This window comes from Hyaena hyaena, unplaced genomic scaffold (genome assembly GCF_003009895.1).
Source record: "Hyaena hyaena isolate Hyena2069 unplaced genomic scaffold, ASM300989v1 scaffold_111, whole genome shotgun sequence".
In the NCBI taxonomy this organism is placed as follows: Eukaryota; Metazoa; Chordata; class Mammalia; order Carnivora; family Hyaenidae; genus Hyaena; species Hyaena hyaena.
In genome coordinates, this window is record NW_024080743.1 from 2,543,284 (window position 1) to 2,568,432 (window position 25,149).

The 25,149-nt window shown below is 37.2% G+C and overlaps 1 protein-coding gene and 1 non-coding gene across 2 annotated transcripts in view; both read right to left on the reverse strand.

Annotated features, from left to right (window-relative positions):
- Nucleotides 1-25,149, reverse strand: part of DIPK1A (divergent protein kinase domain 1A) — a 116,123-nt gene that overhangs the window by 23,666 nt on the left and 67,308 nt on the right. The window contains exon 2 of the mRNA XM_039236431.1: nt 10,635-10,769. Within this exon, the coding sequence (XP_039092362.1) occupies nt 10,635-10,769 (135 nt within the window). The remainder of the gene's footprint in view (nt 1-10,634; nt 10,770-25,149) is intronic.
- TRNAQ-UUG lies at nt 23,077-23,161 on the reverse strand. The gene has a single exon. It is a non-coding gene; the product is annotated as a tRNA-Gln (tRNA).

Genomic DNA, 25,149 nt, shown 5'->3' on the forward strand with positions numbered 1-25,149 from the left:
ATGATTGGGCACCAAATAGAACTTGCTGATATAATGAGTGAATTAGTGATTTCTATAATCAGAGAAATGTACAATAAACTATACAACATATTCTAATTAGCTTGGTGGATAAAAGAAGAAAAGACAACTGGAAAAAATAGATCCTTCCAAGAGCATCTAATTAGGGTTAGTTAGTGGTTGCCCTCAGTTTCAGAGAGAGCTGCCTTTAAACAAAGAAGAGCAGAACACAGTTCCCAGTGCTTACAACATCCACAACTTAACCTTGGCTTCCCCCAGTAGCCCCTCCCTCCCCCACTGAATTTCCTTCTCAAAGTTTTAAAAGCCTATTATTTAAAGGCCTGTTATGCTTTTCACTGGAATCAAGTTCTAAATAATGGATGTGACAATGGATAGTATCATACTGTTATTAAAAACTGGAACACAAGAAACCTTAAATCAAATTGCGAATCAATATATGATATGGGAAATTAATTCCAGTTTTAGCTCCTAGCTTCCTGGAAGCTTAGATAGATAAGAATCCCATTAACTTTATAACACCTTTTAATCAAAATTATCCATTGATTAGAGAAAACATCTCAGATAAATAATACTAAAGTTCTATAGTGATTTCCAATGCTGAAATTATGAGAAATATACTTGATTACTAAATTAGACTAATTCATACATAGTATATAATTTATATGAAATACATATCTGATTTGTTCCACATTCTAGGTTCAGTTTTTAAATTTACTATAAAAAGACAAAAGAGGAAGATACATTAATTTATGGGCAGCCAAATGGCTCAACAACCAAGGCTGTGGTTCAGTGGCTACTAATGCATGGTTTTGGGAATTCTCAGATCTAATGTTAATCAGCAAGTTGCTCTGGGATAAAAGTGCTAAAGCAAACCTCATTTGTAATTAAAAAGAGAAAGACATTCCTCAAGAACCTACCCAATTCTTTCTATTCTAGAAGGCCTACAGAAGTTTCTACATCCTCTATGAAGCCTTTTTCTACTATTCTACCTAGTGATCTGTGTTCACTTAAGCCTCTTTCTTTAAATCTGTGTAGTGCAACTATTTCTGATACAAACTAAATAATTTTATTTTTTAATTTTTTTTCTTAAAATATTTAATTATTTAAGTAACGTCTACACCCAGTGTGGGGCTTGAACTCATGACAATGGGATCAAGAGTCACACACTCCACCAACTGAGCCAGCCAGGGGCCTCCGAACTAAATCATTTTAATCCAGTCTGATGGTCTTTGGATGTATCAACGTGGCTAGGCTATAGTCCCCAGTTAATGAAGTAAACAATAATCCAGGTGTTGCTGTGAAGGTAGTTTTGTGAACATAATTGAAGCCTGTGATCAATTGCTTTTAAAAGAGGTTATACCAGGTAATCTGGGTGGGCCTGATTCAATTAACTGAAAGGCCTTTAGAGAATTACTGAGGCTTCCCTGATGAGGAAGAAATGCTGTCAGTGGACAGCAACTTCAGTCCATGCCCAAGATGTTCTGACAGTCTACCCTGTGGATGTTGGCCTCGTCTAACCAGCTCCCACAACTGGGTAAGCCCATTCCTTGTAATAAATCTCTTTTTTAAAAAAATCGAGATATAACTGACATATAACATTATCTTAGTTTAATGTGTACAACATAATGATTTGGGATTTGCATATACTGTGAAATAGCCACCACAGTGATTCTAGTTACCATCCATTACCAAACACAGTTAAACATTCTTGTTCTTGTGATAACTTTTTTAAAAGTTTATTTATTTATTTTGAGAGGGAGAGAGCAAGAGAGAAAGAGTGGAGCAGGAGCAGAGAGAGATAAGGACAGAGTTTCAGAGAGCCTAATGTGGGACTCAAACCTAGGAACTGTGAGATCACGACCTGAGCTGAAGTCCGAGGCTTAACCAATGGAGCCACCCAGCCACCCCTAAACCTTCAAAAATTTTTTTTTTCTTTTACAGAGAGAGAGAGAGATACAGAAAATCTTAAGCAGGCTCCACATTCAGCATGGAGCCCCACACAGGGCTGGATCCCATGACCCTGGGATCAGGACCTGAGCTAAAATCAGGAGACAGACACTCAACTGACTGAGCCACCCAGGTGCCCCTTAACATATATTTCTTATGGGTTCTGCTTCTCTGTTTGAACCTTGATTGACATAACTGATCATATAGTGTGTGTGTGTGTGTGTGTGTGTGTGTGTGTGTGTGTCTTATCTTCCCAGATTCAAAGGCATAAACTGGAGAAAACAATAATGATGATTTACTGAGTACCAGGCACAGTGTTAAGCCTTTCAATACATAAACTCATTTTATCCTCAAAACCACCTGATGAGACAATAGGATCATTAATCCCCACTTTATGAGGTTAAGACAAAGCTATCTAGCTAGGAAATGGCAAAGCTAGAACTCAAGCCTGAAGCTCATTTATTTATTCCGATGCTCATGCTGTTAACCACTACAATAGGTATGACCTCTCACACACAAATGGAGAGAGACAGGGAAAAAGAGATATACAGAGAAGAAGAAAGCTATGCAGGACAAGATAGACCATGATTTTTAAACATAAGTAAACTTCTTATCACACTCTATTGATCACCTATGATATCTAACTCCTAAACAGTGATCTCAGCCTGGAGGCAATGCTCTGAATGGGATAGCCAAAGCAATCTTCTGGAGAAGCTTCTGAATTACAATGTTATAGTTACAGCAATATCAAATATTAAGGTATTTGCCCCACGTCAAATGGAATCAAGGCAAAGACTTGGGAACCTTCTCTATACTCAACAGACATGTTACAGTATCATTCAGAAATAGAAAGCCATCATAACTGGTTCAATTCTACTTTATGTCCATAAAATCTGTGATGTGGGTAGGGCAAGGCAGGGGTAGTTTTCCCATCTGTAAAATGAATGAATTTAATAGCAAGTTAATGAAATGAAGTCACTTACTCGAAGTCATACAGTACACCACAACAAAGGTGAAGTCTGGTGCTTTGACCCCAGCCTAGTATTTTCTCCAAGAGACTAACATGATATGGTTGAGCTACTTATAATCAAGAAGTTTCCCATACTTGAAGAACTGTACCATCAATATCCAATATTTTTAAATGTACATGAAATGATTAGGGGCACCTGAATGGCCCAGCTGGCTGAGCATCTGACTTCAACTCAGGTCATGATCTCAGTTTTGTGAGTTTGAGCCCCACATTGGGCCCACTGCTGTCAGCTTGTCGACAGAGAGCCCACTTCAGATCCTCCTCTCTCTGCCCCTCCCCTACTTGTGCTCTCCCCAAAAATAAATATTAAAAAACAAATAAAAAGTAAATAAAATGTACATGAAATGACTAAAGTAATAAGGCAGACTTTTCATAAATACTCATGAAATCAACCATATTTCCCAAGCTTGCTCCCTCCTGGGCATTTGCACTTATAGTCCTTTCTCCTTAAATGTGTTGTGCCCAGGTATTCATATAACTGCTTCCTTCTCATCAAGTTCTAATCAAAATGCCATCTTCTCAGGGAAGACTTTCCCAGATACCCTGGTTAAGGTAGCATGCCCTACCCATTCTCTAAAAAATATTGCTAATATATCCTTTGTTATTACACTTCTTAGTCCCTAAAGTCATTGTGCATTTTTGCTTTTATTATACATATTCCATAATAAGAATGGAAGCTCCTTAAGACCTGAACTCTATATCTTGCCTACCCTATATCACCACACCTAAAATAATGACTGACATATAGCAGGTGTTCAAAAAATATTTGTAACTGATAACTTCTTCTAAATTGGATTGTACTTTTTATATTATTGCTATGTGATAATAATTACCTTGAATATAAGTATTAAATGATTAAAAACAGGAAAAAATAACTAGAAAAAAGTTAAAAGTCAAACTGTCAAATTACAAAAAGAAGGAAAGAACCCACATGGTTAAACTTCAGCAAGTAATATTTGTAGGACGTCTTTGGGACCTTCTGTCCAGAACGAGAGCACTCTCTATTTCTTTATAATCTTCCTTAGTTCACAAAGATGAAATTGAAGATTTTGGAGTAAAATCTGTTCAGAGTTTATATACTACAAATCTTTTGGAAAGCATGTTTTTGCTAAATGTGGTTTCGAGATAATGCAGTCTTGTATTTTTATATTCAAATTGAAAATCAGCCTCTTATACTCTAGGTCAGTTCAGTCCATTTAAATAGAACAGTCTATGCAATAATACAGAGGGAGAGAGACAATCAGTTTAGACTCTACATTTCAAAACAGGAATTACCAGGACCAAAAAAAGTATGTGTGGATATTGCCAAAGGTTGTGAAAAGGCCAGACAATTATGTATGCAGATATTGTAAAACTAAAACACAGAAGAAACAAATTTAAAAAGTATTACATTTTAAGCCAGTAAGGGCTAATTTAGACTCTAAAAAAGAGGTATTATATGAAATTTATGTAAATATATATAGCTATGGTTTTTCCTTTAAACATCCCCCACTTTTTTTTTTTAATGTTTTATTTATTTCTACGAGAGAGACAGCGTGAGCAGGGGAGGGTCAGAGAGAGAGAGGGAGTCACAGACTGAAACAGGCTCCAGGCTCCGAGCTGGCAGTCAGCACAGAGCCCGACGCGGGGCTCGAACCCACGAACCACAAGATCATGACCTAAGCGAAGGCCGGACGCTTAACCGACTAAGCCACCCAGGCGCCCCTAAACATCCCCCCTTTTTATAATTTGCATATTTGCATGAATGTTTTTCCTATTCTTTTTCTTTCACTCCATCTGCATCTTTATATTTTAGATGTTTCTCTTGTAAATATGGTTGTTTTGTAAGGCCACAAGTCTAAACGTCTAAACCAAACACTCCATGACAGGCTTTAAGTTTCCCCTCTAAACTAGAAGGCCTGAGTTTCGGCTTTTCCGAAACTACCAGGTAGTTACACATTGCCCAAGGCAGGAGTAACCACCCTTGCAACACCCGATCCAGAAAGGCCAGTGACCACCCTCCACATTGTTAAGGGAGAGGCCTGTAGATAGAAACTATAGAGAGGACACTGTTACCTAATGTTAAAGTTAACCTGTTAGTCTCAGAACAAGATCCTAGGCTCGCTCTGTGATTGGTTGAATTTAAAGGTACTCTAAATGTTGTAATTGGATCCCGCCAAAAGTAACGAATACTCTAGACAATGTGTATGGTCAAACCCGCTGTCAATGATGTTGAATAATTATGATTGGATCACTGTTCCCAGGTCACAACTTCTGTAACTCCCCCGTCTCAAACCCCATAAAAACCCTATTCTGCCCTTGTTCGGGGCTCTCAGCACAGATCCATACACTGGTGAAGTCTGGGAGTCGGAGCTTAAGACCGTAATAAAGCCCTTTGCTTTTGCATACGTGACTTGGACTCCTTGGTGGTCTTGGGATTTTGGGGAGATCGCGATCTGGGCATAACAGTTTGTTTTTGAGAGACAGTGTATGAGTGAGGGGGAGGGGCAGAGAGAGAGAGAATATTAAGCAGTGTGGAGCCCAGTGTGGGGTTCAATCCCATGACCCTGGGATCATGACCTGAGCCAAAATCAAAAGTCAGACACTCAACTGACTGAGCCACTCAAGCACGCCTGTTTTTTAAATTTTAGTAGAGTGTGACAATCTTTACCTTTTAAATGAAGCATTTGGTCTACTGACATTTAATGTAATTACCAATATATTTGGGTTTAAATATACTACAGCCAATGCTATGGTAAGCCACTGATATCTTGTCCAGAACTAGAGCACTCATTCCCTTAGCTGTTAGGCATATAAGTAGTCAACAGCTCTCAGCTGAATCTTTCTTTGGGACTTGTCCTCAGCCTTAGAATACAGCCTTATGCAAGGTCATGTCCCCTCCCTTAAGGGAGGGTGGAAGAGGGTAGAAAACTGTATCCAATGAATGGTCAGTGATAGGGTATAAATGCCTGGACCCTGTAGAATCCACTGAGGTCTTTGTTACCATTGTACTGCAGTTTAATTTCTCTGGTCTATCCTGTTTCCTCCCTCCCCCACAGATGTTAATCTCAAGAGCCCATCCCAATAAATACCCTTTAGGCAAATCTCAGTCTCTGAATCTGTTTCCCAGGGAATTCAATTTGTGACATCTATCATCTTGTTATGTATTTTGTACTTCTACTGTCTATATGTTTCATCTTCTTTACTTTCATGCTTTCTTTAGAATTGAGTATTCTTTTATTATTCCACTTTTCCTTATTAGTTTGGAAATGACACTCTTTTTCAATTCCAGAGGCTATTATCCTAGAAATAACAATATGCATATTTCAATCAACAAAGTCTAAAGTTTTAAAAAATTTTTAGTTTACTTATTTTTAGAGAAAGAGAGAGAGAGAAGGGGAGGGGCAGAGAGAGAAAGAGAGAGAGAGAGAGAATCATTATTAGCACAGAGCTCAATGTGGGGCTCGAACTCACAAATCATCAGATCATGACCTGAGCCAAAATCAAGAGTCAAATGCTTAACCGACTGAGCCATCTAGACGCCCCTAAAGTTGTTTTTTGTTTTTTGTTTTTTTTTTAAGGTTTACTTATTGTTGAAAGAGAGTGGGCATGAGTTGGGGAGTGACAGAGACAGGGGGACAGAGGATCTAAAGCGGGCTCTGTGCTGACAGCAGGGAGCCTGATGTAAGGCTCGAACTCACAAACTGTGAGATCATGACCTGAGCCAAAGTCCAATGCTTAAACAACCGATCCACCCAGATACCCCAACAAAGTCTAAAGTTAACTGAGTGATATTTTATTAATTAATTGATATTAATAGACTAATTGACACTTTTACCCTACTCTGCCATATGATAAGAATCTTAAACATTTTAACTCTTTTTACCATTCTCCCAATTTATATAAAATTGTTATTCTAGGTACCTCATACAAGTGGAATTAATATAATATTTGCCCTTTTGTGTCTGTCTTATATCACTTAGCATAATGTTTCTGAGGTTTACCCATGTAGTATTCTTTTTAAAGGTTGGATAATATTCCATGTATTTTGTTTATATATTCATCTATTAATGGATATCAGAGTGGTTTCCATCTTTTGTCTGTTATGAATAATGCTGCTATGAACACTGGCGTGTTAAAATAACACAGTTATAAAAAAAAATAAAATAAAAAAATAACACAGTTATTTTAAAATCCTTTTTTGATGATTCCAATATCTGGATCATCTATGGATCTGATTCTATTGTTCATGTACATCTCTTGGTTTTTTATTATGTCACATTGTCTTTTACCGTGTCTTGTAATTCTTTACATAATGCTTTCAGAGAGGGTTTCCCTTCCCTTAGATAGAAAGATATAATGATAGCTGATCATCTTAACCCAATCAGGGACTGTGCTGAATGGAGGCTAGGCTGCAGCTCTAGTAAAGCTCAAGCTATTTTTGGCTGATCTCCATTCCAAGAACGTATCACAGCCCTCTGGGGTTTTTAACAGAGAGCCTGGGAATTCACTGGGGTTTCCCCCCAAGGGTAGGTTCATAACTCTAGACAGTATCTTGTGTGACTGCCAAAATGTCTGCTCTGCTTTTCAAAGGCTTTCCAATGAGATGTTTAGCCTCCCATTCTGTAAAACCCTAGGATTTGGCAAATATCCCAACAGGATAACTGGCTGTATGCTTGAGGCTCTTAGTTTTCTACAAAAGCTTGCTAGTTTCTTGTCCCCAGAAGCAGCTCTCTCCCAGTATACAGTCCTGTTTCTCAGTCCCCTGCTCATGCCTAGTATCAGCAACACCCCCAAGGGAAAAAGAGGCTACAAAAGTCAGCTCACATCTCTAGGTTCTTTTAGTTCATCTTTACTGCTGTGCTTCAGCTGTTTGGGGTATCAGCCCACACCATGGTATACCACGGTCCCATCCTTGGTAGGATCTGAACTAGATTTGTATCTTCCTAGTCCCCACAAACTGTATTTAAGGTTATATACCCCAGGCAAATAAAGTAAAATCTAGGTTCACCATCCTTTCCCAGATCTTGACCAAGTAACTCCTCACTATCTTGTTAGCTATTTGAAGCTTTAATGTATACTTAAAAAATATTTTTTCTGCTTGCTTTTTGGTTTTAATCATACAGTTCTTATTAAATAAATTTTTATTATTTAATCATACAATATCTTATTCAATTCATACAATTGAATAATTCTTATTCAATTAAAATATTAGTACTATTTTAGTATTACTGATCTTAATACTACCAGTTTTGGTATGTTTTAAGGACATAATTCCCAAATTGTGCAGAGAAACTACAATTTTTTAAGCTAGCTTTAGGGAAAAGATATGTTTTAGGCTCAGAAAATGTTTTCATTATTATGTTTTATCTTATTCAAATTTTAATAAGATAACCATTAAATTATGCTAGAATTATTACTATATTAGAATTATTAAATTATGCTAGAATTCTTCTAAAATTAAAGGAAAAATCATAAAAAACTTCAATAATAAAATATTAAAAATCATAAATAAAATAATTAAAAATACAACTATAATTCACTCATAACATAATATGCATCAGCATATGTCTTATAGTTTGGATGTTATTGTATTAATAGACAATAAAGCCATATCTATTTCATTTTGTTTTAATCTCTTAATACAGTATTTCCAACACCACCAGATGAAGTTAATAGGTCTTCCTGGGAGGGTTGTGGTGGGATGGATTTTTTCCTAATCAAGTATATTTGCTTTTTCTGTGGACACACAGTGCATATTAGTATATTTAACATTTTGAGAAGTCCTCAGTAAAGTCAGCTATTTATTTTTGTTTAACCCACTGTTTTCAAATATATCTGACAGCAAAAAGTTTTTATTCATGGGATATCTTTTAATGTGCCCCAAGGTACCTAGTTTGAGAAAAGTGCCCGAGAAAAAGGGAAAATAAACTTTCAAATAGTTTTGGTTATTTTTTTAAGTTTCTTTATTTATTTTGAGAGAGAGAGCAAATGAGTGCATGCAATTGGGGGTGGGGGCAGAAACAGAGAGAGGGAGAGAAAGAATTCCAAGCAGGTTCCACGCTATCAGTGCAGAGCCTGACTTGGGGCTCAATCCCATGAACCCACGAGACCATGACCTGAGCCAAGATCAAGAGCTGGATGCTCAACCAACTGAGCCACCTAGGTGCCCCTAGTTTTGGTATTTTATGTTATTATAATCTGATTATATAACTCCTGCTTCTTTCTTCTTCATTGGAAGGTGAATAGGTAGGTTTATGGGATTTTTTCCCCCTTAGCTTTATTTAGCTATAATTTTGTCAGTCTTTTCTAACATAAGGTAGCACCAAGAGTCTGAACTTAATATAAAGGCAGAATTAGGACCAAATTCTGGCTCCACATCACAAGCAAATGCTTCTCTCTCTTATTCATACACACACACACACACACACACACACACACACACACATAATTAAAGTATAGTTGACATACAATGCTATGTTAGTTTCAGGTGTACATATTTATTTGTAAAATGAGCTTTGGGAGGCTTTCATGGTATTATTTTAAGTATTACTGACCAGTATGCAGTACATTGCCCGGCCCAGAGGTTCCTCTGATCTTAAAATTCCTCAAGGATCTGGAATGGCCAATTCAAATGGACTATAAGATGGACATCTTTGAACTTGACTTGGGACACCATCTTTACTAATTCATTTCTCTGCATATTATATTAGTGATTCCTCCCTTGCCTATTTAAGAGGCTGTAATACTCCTGGGAAATATATATATACATTTTTTTGTTTATCTTGATTGAGAAAGCCTAGAGTTAAACTGATTTCATTTCCTTAGAACTTTGGAAAGCTTCAGGCCTCCCTGTCTTATGGTCCTATAACACTTACAACTGTAATAATTATCCTCTCTGACTATATTCAGCATCTTCCCTGCTAGACTAAGGTTCTTAAGGTCATGATAGCTTGTTCCCTGCTATATGCATATACCTAGCACCATGGGCCTGGGTAAGGAGTAACCACTCAATAACTATAGAATCATTAATAAGTTATAATAATTGGGATCCTAACAATCATTATTATTAAAAATATAATTCTCAGATGCAGTGGTTTAATATTATTTATATCAGAAGATACTAGCAGAAAACAAGGGCTAAAATTAACTTATCCTCAAACATGTAGTCAATAATTGCCACTAGACACCTTAGACTGGTAGAGCAATTTTCCTAAGACCTATCCAATCATTAGGACAGAAACTGAATACTAAATAAACTATATGCTTTTCAGATACATTTTCAGTATTTGAGAATGACTCCATTTATTCAAAAGATGTGTTCCACAAAGGTAAATAATACTTTTATACTCTATAAACATTTAAAAACTTACCTGATTAAACTAAACTTATAGTATATTTTAAAAAGAATCCTCTTCTGTAATGAGGATGCTCTCACACTAATCTGTATTATACATTTAACTTTCTGAATTTTAGATTTTTCAAGGTGCAGAACACTCCTACTTACTTGGCCACATCAAAAAACTAAGGTTCAACACAACTCTAAGGCCAGATTAACTTTTACCTTTTGAAAATAATTATTAGTAAGTATGTATTAAATATATTATTAATATAACCTATTATGGTTTTTCTAAATAGTAGGAAATTTAAAAATACTTACTATTATTTTCTTACAGTCCTTTCCTCTGCATAGCTCTGTATAGGTAGAGTATTGCACATATATAATCCAGCTTCCAACAAAAACCACCAACCAGGAAAAGAAAAGGTATTTCATCCGCACATATGAAAAGCGAGCCTGTGAGTAAAAGAGCATATAACAATCATTCATTCAGTACCAAGTCAGCATTCACTGTCCTAGAACATGATTTTTCCCCCCTTTCTTGGAAGAACTCAATATATATTCTAGGCTTTCACATGGCAATTCTCCTAGAACAAAGTGTACTTTCACTGAGTACAAACAGCACTGGTCTCAGAAAAGGAAGTTCCTTGGTCCTGCCAAGGAAAAAGGGAACAAAATACCCTTTAAAATGTATAACCTTTCAAATACCACCAGCATCGAAAGCCACTTAGGAAGCAGGAGCACGTGCACTATGCTACCCTGGGCACCCTGTAAGATCAGGTAGAGAGACACAATTCCTATATACACTATGAGCTCACAGGAGACTATTTCAAATAGGAATCTTAAGGTTCTTTATGAATAATCAGTATAAAAATAATTTTGTTTTAAAGAAATAAAGACAGAGAATTTGGCTATATGTCTAATGCGTCATAGCGAAGTGCAACCAAAATAAGAAATTAAACTTCCTTTTCATTCACTCCTATTTCTCTCATATTTACCAAGACTTTATGTTCTTTCCATTCAACCAATCAAATGCTTCACCTAATAGATATTATGGAAACTTGAGGAGAATATTGTTACAACTCTTAAAGGAGAAATGACTGGAGAAGGAGGGTTAAAATATATAAAGAATAAATCACTCTTTGCATGTCAGCTTGTAAAGCTGCACAATGGGACCCTCTTTGCATTGTTTTGTTTCTAGTTCTCTGCTATCTAATTGCAACTCAGGCCAGTTACGGCCTTTTTTCCATCAACCACATATCAGACAGTTTAATCTTCAAAAGTGTCAGTTGGTCAAGATACTTTGACAATGACTTATTGAGTTTGGCTCTCCAATAGTCTGGTTTTATAAATGGTAAATTTGGGAAGTATGGAGATAACCGAGCAGAATAAACTAAAGATCTGTAAACAAACAATGAAAAGCTACTTTTCTTTTTGCAATCACCAGCCAATTTCTCACCCTGGGTAACAGTAGGATACTGTGAGCACTGTGAGCAGTGCAAAGAAAGCAGAGAAAGATGAAAGAGACCTAAGTGCACCTGCAGAAGACAATGAGTGCAAAAGAAAAAGAGATTCAGGAAATACTGAATTCTGTTGGCCTTATTTGTGGTTTAGATATCTATCTTTTCTGTGAGATTAACAGATGGTGAATTCCAGTACCAAAAAGCTTGAGCACAACAAATTCACAGTGAAGTGACAGGTCTTCAAGCTTTATTATTAAAATATAAAAAATGCCTTTAAAGCAAGCTATTTTTGTATAGCTCTAAATGAATCCAGTAAAAAGAAATTTCAGACAGAATTCTAAATTAAATCACATAAATGACAATTGGGTATACACTGAGGGGTTTGTTCGAAAGGCATTTAAGATTCCTTAGCCCTCTTAAAGAAATCTAGTCATTAGACAGAAATGGATATGCCCTAGTCTTATTAAGCTTAAATACAATTAAATGACAATGTCTATAGAACATAAGCACATTGTTAGGCACATAGAAAACACTTGACAAACGTTAGCTAAATCATTTTGCAAAGCACTGAGCAAAAAGTCAAGAATGTTCTCTGATTTGGCCACCATCTTCTTTTTGGACTTGCAAAAACAAACAAAAAAAAAAATTAATCTGAATCTGATTAAGTCTTTAGCTCCAACTACCAGTTTACAGAAAATACAGGAGACAGAAGAATATAGGGGAGACTCAGTAAATGACACTATTAGGATACAATCACCAAACTTCAGGCTATGGAAAACGCTGCAGTACAAACAACCCAGTACTTCAAAAAATAAATTACCAGGGAGAAAATATGAAGAAGATGGGGAAATCTGAATATTAAAAAACATTTAAGAAATATATCAAATAATCACAGTCTATGGATCTTTTTTGAGTCCTGATTCAACCAAACATCTGTAAAAAAAGGCATTTATGAGACACTTGAAAATTTGAAGACTTAAAGGATACCTCAAAACTGACAGGATGCTATTAAGAAATTGTTTTAATTTTTCAGGCATGATAATGTAATTTTAAAAGAGCCCTAATCTTTTAGAGACAAACATCGAAATATTTATGAATGAAATGATATATTCGGAATTTGCTTGAAAACAATAGAGAAGGAAAAAGTAGGTGCAATATATTTGAAACAAGACTGGCCATGAGTTGATAATTTTCAAGCTGGGTGATGGATGCATGCCTTCTTCTGTGTATGTCTTTTTCTACTGATGTAAAAATGTTTTATACTATACAATAAGGCATACTTCTACACCAAGCTTCCTTTCCATATATTCATCCAGCCAGCCACTATTTACTGGTTATCTATTATGTCTATTATTGTTATTGTGTTAGGCATTTTAAGAACATCTCCAGTTATAAGAACAAATTATAGATCTACCCTATAGGGGCGGCTGGGTGGCTCAGTGGGTTCCCTATCCAACTTCAGATCAGGTCATGATCTCATGGTTCATGGGTTTCAGCCCCCTGTCAGGCTCTGTGCTGACAGCTCAGAGCCTGGAGCCTGCTTCAGGTTCTGCGTTTCCCTCTCTCTCTCTGCTCCTTGCCCTCCCTGCTTGCACTCTGTCTCTGTCTTCCTCTCAAAAATAAATGAACGTTAAAAATTTTTTTAAATCCATTTATCAGTTAATGGACACTTAGGTTCTTTCCATGTTTTGGCTATTGTCGAGAGTGCTGCTATGAACATTGGGGTACATGTGCCCCTATGCATCAGCACTCCTGTATCCCTTGGGTAAATTCCTAGTAGTGCTACTGCTGGGTCCTAGGGGAGTTCTATTGTTACTTTTTTGAGGAACCTCCATACCGTTTTCCAGAAGGGCTGTACTGGCATGAGGTGGTATATTTATACAATGGAATACTACATGACAATGAGAAAGAATGAAATCTGGTCATTTGTAGCAACATGGATGGAACTAGAGGGTGTTATGCTGAGCAAAATACGTCAGGCAGAGAAGGACAAATACCATATGTTTGCACGTATAGGAGGATTAGGAGGAACTTAATGGAAGATGAAGCAGGAGAAGAAGGGGAAAAATAGTTGGGGAGAAGGAGGGAGGCAAACCATAAGAAACATTTGAATGCTGAGAACAAACTGAGGGCTGAGGGGGTATGGGGAAGAGGGGAAGGGGGGTGATGGGCATGGAGGAGAGCACTTGTGGGGATGAGCACTGGGTGTTATATGTAAACCAACTTGACAATAAACTATTTAAGGAAAAAAATTTTTAATAAATTACCATCCAAGCACCCCTATAAATAGTTCAGAGGGTCACCTGAAGTGCCACAGCATGGCATGATTTTACTTTTGGAAGTCCAATCTAATATTAACATTTCACAGGATTTTTTTTTTTTTTTTGAGGCAGGATTTATTTATTTATTTACTTAAGTTTTTTTAGAGAGAGAGCATGCACACGAACAGGGGGGCAGGACAGAGGGACAGAGTGAGAGAGAGAGAATGAATCTCAAGCGAGCTCTATGCTCAGAGCTGAGCTCAACTCGGGGCTTCATCCTATGACCCTGGGATTATGACCTGGGCTGAAATGAAGAGTCAGATATTCATCTGACTGAGCTACCCCGCTGCTCTGCCCTGAAGCAGGATTTTAAAATAAGATTAAGATGTACTATTTCCTTTTTCCTCTCCTTGCCTTGCCCTGCAGTGGGTGTAAGTCAGAGAGTAAAGGAAAAGAACACAGACCTAGTGAGTAGGGTCTTTCCCAGCACTCAGGCTTTGGTCCTGTCTTACCTTCTTCTTGACCCCATCTCAAGGAGTCTAGTGATGTTAACTGCCCTTAACAATAATTTATTCAAGTTTTGTACAAATGTTCAGTAAAGCTAATGTAAGATGCTTTCAAATGCATAGTAAACTTAATATATGTAGGCAACTAAGGCGTTTGTATACCTCTCCCTCTTGCATATTCAATTTAGTAAAATGTGAAATCATTTTGTTTTTCTATATCTCTCAAATAGCTAGATTTTAAAATTTTTCTCTGGCATATGTTTAAACTGAAAAACACCCTGTGAACTGCCTTGCCTGCTGAGTCCTTGTCATGATAGCGAATGCCAAAGATTCTGGAGAGGAAGTTAGATTAATGACGTTCCCAGCAGGGCACTGGGCATCACCTGTTGTAGACATAATGACAAAAGGAGTGAGACAGTTTTATTCCAGCACACCATGGAAAATCACTGTGATGTGGGGGTAACACAAAATAGTTACAAAGACCTTCATGTGTCCTTTAATATCTGCAGATCCTGCTGCTTCACATTGTAAAATAATGATTGAAGAGAAACAGCCATAAAAGACTTCTCTAGCTTTTAACTAATTTTATTTCCCTGTGTGGTAATCACTAAAATGTTTCCAGTAGTCTGTTCTGTACCAATTACCCAGACAATCCAATCTTTGATTAAGAAATGTACTTATTGTTTCTGATCTTTTTATTTATGCTATCCAAAATAGTAGTTTTCTGTTCTGATTTTGTGTCTAGCTACTAATGGTACACTGCTTTATTCCAAATTATGCTCCTGGAAAGCATGATAAGAATTTTAGTAAATACACTATGGCAGTGGTTCTCAAATGGAGTCACTTTTGCTCCCTGGGGGCACCTGGCAATGCCTGGTAACACTGTTTGTTTCCAGGCTGGGGAGTATTACTAGAATCATGCAGGTAAAAGGCCAGAGATGCTGCTAACCATCCTACAGTGCACAGAAGAGCCTCCTACAACAAGGAATTATATGACCCCAAATGTCAATAGTGCTAAGGTTGAGAAACCTTGCATTACGGCTATATTATAAAATGAGAACAAAAACGGAAAGAATCAAATTTGGATTACACTGTCATTTTATATTCAAATAGTCTTTAAGACATCAACTACAACTACTACTAGTTAGAAAAATATAGCATCTTTGTGGAAATAAAAGAAGTTCTTTATGACTAAATTATTAGTAGTGTATGAGAGAAAAATCACTGGAGATGGCAAATCTATAAATAATGAAACAAACTTTCCTTACCAATTCCACTCTAAAGAATAGTGACGCTTTTTCTTCTTTTCTATATTGTTTTATTTCATTGTGATAACTTTTTATTTCAAAAGAAATCTGAAAATCTTTGAGTTTTTTTTATAATTTCAAAGCCAAGTCTTTATTATTTTTTAGAAAAGTTTGTTTGTTTGTTTGTTTGTTTTGAGAGAGAGAGCATGAGGAGCAGAGGGGCAGAGAAAGAGGCAGAGAGAATCCCAAGCAGGCTCCTGTGCTGTCAGTGCAGGGCCTGACACGGGGATCCATCCATTATTGCAAGATCATGACCTGAGAGGAAATCAAGAGTTAGACATTTAACCCACTGAGCCACCCAGGTGCTCCTCTGATCTTGTTTAAATAGTTTTACAATGTCTTAAAAATAGGCATGAAGTGGGAAACACATTAAAATTTAAGACTACTTCCATTACTTATTTTTTTCATACTTAATGTCTTTTGTAAATATATAACTATATAAAGCTTTACCCCTGAATAGTCCCTACACAGATGTTCTTAATTTTGAAAAGCAGGGGAAAATAATATATATTTACTTTTACCCACAAATATTTAGTTAACATATTTAGTGGACTTGAACACTCAGAAAACATAACAAATTGATAAGGTTATGACTTGCACAAACTCAAATAACAATCATTTTATCATTCACCATTTCAAAGAAAAAGCCGAGAGATGTGTGTTTGTCTTTTTATTCAAGTTTTTCAATTACCAGTTACCCTGAAATAATCTTCCAAAAGATTTTCTTCCTTCTTGTTATATTGATAACTTTATAGCTGACTAACTTTTACTGTGTATTTAGTACTAATTTGGCTGAAAAAACTAGGGTTAAAAATTATGGATAAGTATCCCCAGTCATAACTTTTATCCTTTCTTCAAATATATTCTATTCATATTAAAAACACTTTTGAAAAATAGGCTAGCTACCAAAAGAACAGAAATATGAAGAAACAATTTAATAGGGTAAATAGTTAACTATACACCACAACACATGCAGGCTAACTTTATTTGGAATTGCTCCTATACCTTTATTAAATGGGTGTCTCACTACTAGCTGCAGGGCCACTGGAAAACCACTAAGGTCTAAATGTACCAAATGTAAACTATCCTAGTGCTCTTACAAATGTCAAAAACAGCTATGATTCTCAAAGAAACATTAAAAAAATGTTTTATGTCACTCCAAACAAGGAAAACCTTGAGTTTTTAGAAGTTAAAAATAGTGAAAAGAAAGGTTCTAAAAATGTCCATGCTTTCCAGCTTGTCTCGAGCATGAAAATGCTTTTTAGGACAAAACTTTAGAGAATTCCTTGTCAAACAGCAGTATTAGTCTAGTGGTCAGAGTTTTTTTTTTAGCATTCTTCATCTTTTAAGAGGTGAATTTTCATATCTAAAGGAAGAATCCTAGGTCTTCTCTGATCTCAATTCTAAGAGTTTTATTTGCCTGAGCATATTCTCTGTTTTGATTTTTTTTTTGTATAAATAAAATTACAAAAAGGAACAGATAATTTTCACATTTTTCTCTGAATGCTGGTCCCTATTTTTTATGCTTACAGGCTGACAGCATCAAAAATGCAGAACACCTGGTGAATTAATTACATGGAGTGATCCTTAAGTCTGTGACTAGTTTTGATGAAATTTCAAAGAAGTGTCAAAGTAAGGGAAAATGCTCATGACACAGTAAATAGAAAAAATCAGTTTTCAAAACAAAATGTATGTTCCCAATTCTGCTTTAAAAAGAGAGAGAGGGAGAGAGAGAGAGGGAGAGAGAGAGAGGGAGAGAGAGAGAGGGAGAGAGAGGGAGAGAGAGAGAGAGAGAGAGAGAGGGGGGAGAGGGAGAGAGGGAGAGAGAGAGAGGGAGAGAGAGAGGCACGCCTGGGTGGCTCAGTCGGTTAAGCATCTGACTTTGGCTCAGGCCATGATCTCACAGCTCGTGAGTTTGAGCCCGGCATCGGGCTCCATGCTGACAGCTCAGAGCCTAGAGCCTGCTTTGGATTCTGTGTCTCCCTCTCTCTCCACCCTCCAGCTTGTGCTCTGTCTCTCTCTTTCTCAAAAATAAACAAACATTTAAAAATTTCAAAAAGAGAGAGAGAAAAATCCGCCAATAGACTGTCTAAACTGCAAGGAAATAAACCAGAACGTCAAGAGTAGTTATCTCAAAATGTCAAGAGTAGTGGTGTTGGGAACATAAGTAAAGTTATGCACCATAAGATGGCCAACAGGACTAACATAAGCTCTAGTCGCTAGCTTAGAGACTCTTCTTCCAGATTCTTCTTCCTGCCCTGCTTGCTGTGGGCCCCAAATTACTACTAATGCGGAATGAGGAAGTAACAGATGATAAATTGTCCCTCATGCTTGTGCTTGGGTCTCAGAACTCTGGAGAAGGATCTCCTCTGAGCCCACTGTATAAAATAAAACTCTGATCCACCAAGATCTCCAAGTGCCACTTGGTTTTTCCGGCAGCAATCCAGCCTGGTTTCACAACAGTGGAATCATGAGTGATTTTTATTTTTTTCTCTATTATGCAGATTTTCTATAATGAATATATTACTTTTTTAATCAGCAAAAGTATATCTCTAGGATCTAGAAGTCTCTTGACTGTTTTTTATGAACAAGTAGGCAGTCAGCATTTTACAGAGCATATGGGAAGGAAGTGTAGCCTCCATTAGCACTCTACATAAGAGAAATATTAGCATTTGCAACAGCAAATGAACTCAGTCATGGGGTTCTTCAACAAACCCCTGCAGAAAGACAGGGGTTAAGAAAGCTAAGTGTTCTAATTTTCTGTTGCTATGTAACAAACTATTCCAAAACTTAATGGCTTACAACAGTAATTTACATCTCTCATGGTTCTGAGGGTTGACTGAATCAGCTGGTCAGTGCCCCTCAAGTTTTTCATGCATTTGTGATCAGGGATGAAAGCATGTGAAAGAGGCCAGACAGGGTTAGACGTGTCCAACTCCTTAGTTGAAATGGCTGGAACAACAAACAAGGGTCTAGGGGTAAGGAGAAAAGCAATGTGGGGGTCCTGGCCAGAAGAGAGACAATTCTTTTGGCCATTCTGATTAAGGGTTCTTCTTTCTTCCTTAGTGGGGAAGAACTGGATGTTAGAGTTAATAAATCCATTAATAGTGTGTGTAGTTGTATATATTTAATTGTTTAAATTGACTGAATGAATACAGTTTTCATTCCATATCATGAGCTCAAAAATTATTAATAAGCCTTTATCTTATATATACAAAGTCCCCAGTTAAAGAACTACTTGAGATATGGTTATAGGTTAAGTTTCAATATAAGATTCCCATTACTTTATTATTTCAGTTAAGATTCTGGCACCTAGAATGGGAAAATTAGGTGTCCATTTTTCTCTTTTAGTAGGTCTAAGGCACCATATTGGGTCTCAAGCTTACTGAAGCATACAGTGGTCACAAGCAAATCTTACATGGGAATCCTACTTGGCACTTAAATTCACGAACAATTCACTTAAAATAAAGGTTAGCTAGGTTCTACTGAAACTTGAAGATTAAAAAAAGCACAGTCTCTTTACAGTTCAGATTCTAAAGCACATTCTAGGGCAAATTTTATCTAGGATAGTTCTTCCTAAGGTTGTACAACCCAATTTTCAACCCAGTTTAAATCTTGGGAGTATCTAGAGGCTAACTAATTATAATTTAGGTGAAACTTGATTGTTGTAAAGGATTCTTAAAAAGATTAATTTTAATTAATATTCTATGATATTGATGAAAGAGGCTACTGAGTTCTCTAGCTTCCTTTCCCTGTATTTATTTATGGGACTTCTCGGCGCAGTGGCAATTAAATATTGAAATAACCTCCCTTTGATACATAAGAAAAGCATTTATGTATGTCCAAACACTGGGGTGGCCAGAGCAGGGATGCTGTTGTCCACCTCTGTACAACAGTATTCTGCCTTTAATCACTGAAAGGACCGTGGCTGCTCAGGGAATGTGGTCTGAAAGGAACTACTGTTCCTATGACCTGAGGGGCTATGTCAGGATTCTCTTCCCATTGGTTGGTACCCTGTCATCATTTTCTAGTAGCCCTAGAGCAGAATAACTTTTCTTTAAGTTAAAAATACAAGAGGTTGAAAGTGTCCACATAGTCAATTCTTTTTTTTTTTTAAGTGTTTTGTTTTTTATTATTGAGAGAGAGAATAAGTGGGGGAGGGGCAGAGAGAAAGAGAGAGGGAGACAGAGAATCTGAAGCAGACTCTACAGTGTCAGCACAAAGCCTGGTGTAGGGCTCAAACCCACAAACCACAAGACCATGACCTGAGCTGAAGTCAGATGCTCAACCGACTGAGCCACCCAGGTGTCCCCACACAATCCATTCTAATCAGACATCTCTGAGGGTAAACTCTTAATTTGCTAAGCAATTAAAATGTAACTGACATGGGGCACCTGAGTGGCTCGGTCGGTTAAGCGGCCAACTTTGGCTCAGCTCATAACATTGCGGTTCACGAGTTTGAGCCCCAAGCTGTGATCTGTGCTGACAACTCAGAGCCTGGAGCCTGCTTCAGATTCTGTGCTTCCATGTCTCTCTCTAGCCCTCCCCTGCTTACGCTCTGTCTCTCTCTGTCAAAACTAAATAAAAAAGGGGCGCCTGGGTGGCTTAGTCAGTTAAGCGTCCGACTTTCGCTTAGGTCATGCTCTCGCGGTTCATGGGTTCGAGCCCCGCGTCGGGCTCTGTGCTGACTGCCAGCTTAGAGCCTGGAGCCTGTTTCAGTCTGTGACTCCCTCTCTCTCTGACCCTCCCCTGCTCACACTGTCTCTCTCTCTCTCTCCTAGAAATAAATAAAAATATTAAAAAAAAACTAAATAAAAAAAACATTTAAAACATTAAAAAAAAGTAGCCGACATAGTAACTACATCAAGGGCACCTGAGTGGCTCAGCTGGCTGATCATCCAACTTCAGCTCACGTCATGATCTTGTGGTTTGTGAGTTTGGGCCCCACATGGGGCTTGCTGCTGTCAGCTTGTCAGGGCAGAGTCTGCTTCAGTTCCTCTGTCTTTCTCTCTCTGCCCCTCTCCCACTTGTGCTCTCTCAAAAATAAAAATAAACATTAAAAAAACCAGTAACTACATCAGAGTAAGAAGAGTCCTCAGTGGACCCAGATTCTATTTTTTTTGTCATAAAAGAATTTTAATACCAGGAAACAGTACATGCCCAGCAGAGGGAAAAAATGGACAATACAGAATTATATAATTTCAGTTATAAGATAAGTAAGTCATAGGGATGTAATGTACAGCCTGGAGAATGTAGTCAGTAACACCGTATTGTATATCTGAAAGTTGCTGAGAATAGACATAAAAGTCCTTATCACATGATGGGGATTAAAGAATGCACTTGTTTCAAGCTGTAGGTGATATACGGAATTGTTGAATCACTGTATTGTACACCTGAAACTAATACAGCACTGTATGTTAATTTTACTGGAATTTAAAATAAAATTTTAAAATTAATTAAAAGTTCTTATCACAAGAAAAAAATTATAACTGTGTGGTGGTAGATGTTAAGTAAACACACTGTGGTGATAATTTTGCAATATATACATATATCAAATCATTATGTTGTACACTTAAAACTAATACCATGTTATAGATCAATTATATCTTGATAAAAATAACAAAAAAGAAAAATAAATGATCCAATTTGGTATATTCCTTTCCTAATTGTTTTCCATGTATGTATAAAAAATACATATCTTTTAAGAAAAATAAAATTGGGATTTAAAAAAAATTTTTTTAATGTTTTATTCATTTCTGAGAGAGAGAGAAAGTGAGAGAAAGAGAGAGAGAGAGAGAGAGAGAGAGAGAGACAGCGTGAGCAGAGGAGGGTCAGAGAGAGAGGGAGACACAGACTCTGAAACAGGCTCCAGGCTCTGAGCTAGCTGTCAACACAGAGCCCGACGTGGGGCTCAAACCCACAAACCGTGAGATCATGACCTGAGCTGAAGTCAGACACTTAACTGACTGAGCCACCCAGGCGCCCCAAAAATTGGGGTTATATGTTAAATATCAGTTGTCTCTTTTTTTTTCATTTAATATATTACAAACATGCCCCTAAGTCATTAGTCTTGATATTTATAAAATATGATATGTAAATGAATGTATAACCTTTAATAATATGGGTGTGCCCTAATTTATTTAACCCTGTATCTATTGTTGGACATTTTTTATTATTTTAAATATTGTGCTATAATAATAATAACACTATTAATGAGAGCCAATATTTATTAGTGATACTCTACCAGGAACTGTTACAAGCACTTTCAATATATTAATTTCCTTAGTCTTTATAAAAACTCTAAGATCTGATGTGATAAATTGGTTAGGGATCAGAAAACTATGACCCATGAGCCAAATCCACTCTGCCACCTGTTTTTGTAAATACAGTTTTATTGGAACACAGCCACTCCACTCATTGATTTACTGTCTAAGGCTGCTTTCATGCCATAATAGCACAGTTGAGTGGTTGTAACAGAGGCTGTATGGCCAGCAAAGCCAGAAATATTTACTATCTGGCTCTTTATAGAAATAGTATGTCAACCTTTGAATTGTAAATATTCATTCCCTCCCCCTGCCCCACTTTCCCTGCCTTACTGATGTTGGGCTTGGCCATGTGACTTACTTTGGCCAATGTTTGTTAGTAGATATGATGCAAATAATTGGACATAATTGGACTTGCATTCTTATATTTTAGACACTATCAGGAGAAAAATAGGTCCCTGGTAGTCCACTGATCCCAGGAGATTAAGTCACATTGCAGGCAACCTGAAGCAATCTCATGGCCTGGAATGAAGGGCAGCCCAGAAAAGCTGAACACCAGCTGACCTGCAGATGTATGACTCATTAGATGTTACTGATACTCATTACATGCTCACTAGATGTCACTAAGTTTTGGGGTAATTTGTTATTAGCACTGTTGTGGTAGCTAATCAATACTGGAGGGAATTATTATTCTCTCCGTACAAAAACTCTTATGAGTGGAGGACTATTCTTTTTACGGACAGAGAAACTGAGGAAAATAGAGGTTAAAGCAAGACTGTAATAGTAGTAAGTAGGACAACCAGGATTTGACTTGAGGCAACCTGTTTTTTTTTTTTAATTTTAATGTTTTTTATTTATTTTTGAGAGTCAGAGAGAGATAGCGCAAGCAGGGAAGGGTCAGAGAGAGAGGGAGATACAGAATCCAAAGACAGGCTCCAGGCTCTGAGCTAGCTGTCAGCACAGAGCCTGAAGTGGGACTCGAACCCACGAATCATGAAATTATGACCTGAGCCAAAGTCAGATGCTTAACCGACTGAGCCACCCAGGCACTCCATGAGGCAACCTGGTTTTAGAGTCTGTCCTCACTTTACTCTATTGCATATTGTATTAAATATGCAAATACTTGCCAGGGTATTTGACTGTTTCTTCAAGAGAGATTTCAGTTAGTAGAATTTCAAAGGGGATGTAGTTTTAAAAGGTTTATGGTACATACTGTTACAATGCTTTCCAAAGGGCTTACAACAATTAACATTCACTGTTTTTTTTTCAAATGCACTTATTTTACCTTCCCCCTCATATCCAATTTTATATGCAAATTACAGTTTTAATTTCATTTCTTTGACAATGGCCTTGATACTTTTTCCATACTCTCTGAATCTTTAGCATTAGTTGTGGCAAAAACTAGTCTAATTTTAAAGTACCCCAAATTGGGGCGCCTGGGTGGCTCAGTTGATTAAGCGTCCAACTTTGGCTCCAGTTATGATCTCGCAGTTCATCAGTTTGAGCCCAGCATCAGGCTCTGTGCTGACAGCTCAGAGCCTGGAGCCTGCTTCAGATTCTGTCTCCCTCTCTCTCTGCCCTTCTTCTGCTCGCACTCTGTCTCTCACTCTCAAAAACAAATAAACAGGGGTGCCTAGGTGGGTCAGTTGGTTAAGTGTCTGATTTCGGCTCAGGTCATGATCTCACAGTTTGTGGGTTTGAGCCCTGCATTGGGCTCAAGCTCGATGTGCTGTCAAGCTGTGCTGACAAGCTCGGAGCCCGCTTCAGATTCTGTCTCCCCATCTCTCTGAGCCTTCTATGCTTATGCTCTGTCCCTCTCTGTCTCTCAATAATAATAAACATCAAAAATATATTAAACAATAAACAAAAAATTTTTTAAAAATTAAGTACCCCAAGTTAAGGATGACCTCAGTTAAATTCAGATATCTTAAGAGCTACTGGGGTAGCTAATGTGGTTAAATGCTTTGACTTAAGTAAATTATTCTAAAGAATAATTAGAAGCACAGAGGAATATAAGATGGGCCTTCAGGTTATATGAGTCCAATGAATGAGGAATATGACCTTCCACTGTCTGTATCAGAGGACAAAGTGGTTACAGAAGCATTCCTTCTTGGTGTGAACATCACCAACATCTAGCTATCCCGTTTTCAGTTTTGATAGTAAAATGTTGACAGTTGAAGCAGTTTTTAAATTAAGTATTATTTTAGAGTAAGCTAAAAGTCTGTTTGGAATGGTAAGATTCTATTTATAAAATATTACGAATCATGCAAACCAGATGGCCATCTCTAAGTTTGGAATTTCTCAGACAGGTGCTAATCTAAAATTGTCTTCCTATTTCTCTCTTCAATTGCAGAGAAAGCTAAAAAAAACCGAAGTGAAACCTATAGAAAATGCTTCAAAGGCAAATGACAGTGATTTTGATCATAGCAATTTCTGTACAAGAAAAGGAGCTGACTTAAAAAGAAAATGCACTGAAACAGCTTCTATGTGAGAATGTTTTTGCTGGCATTGTGTTAAGTGAGGCACCTACCACACTGGTAGCTCACACAAGTACTTAGAGAAATAATAGGCTTTACTTTGCTGGAGGGGTAAATGTTGAAAAGTAATTACCAGAAAATCCTCATGAATATACAGTGATAGAATTACCAATGGTGCTTAAGATAATGGGTATCTTATAAATTATGTTTGTAGTGACTAGTGCTACCAATCTCTAAAATATGCAACATATCCTCTAAACACAAAAATGCCAGTGGATTTTTAAAATTATACCAAAGATCAAGCTAACTTGACACTATTTTAGATATTCAGTTTCTCTTCCACAACCCACTAATTCCTAAAATTCTTGGTTATTAATATATGGACCATAATAAGGCCTTATCTGCTTAGAAATATTAAACTGAGATTATGTCTCAGTTGGGTGAGTGTTAGTGTCAGCACAGAAGCACAGGTTGTTCAGAGCTAGAAGAAGCCTTGCAGATCACATAGCTGGAATCTGTAATTTTATAACTGAGGCCCCAAATGGTTTGGGATTTGCCA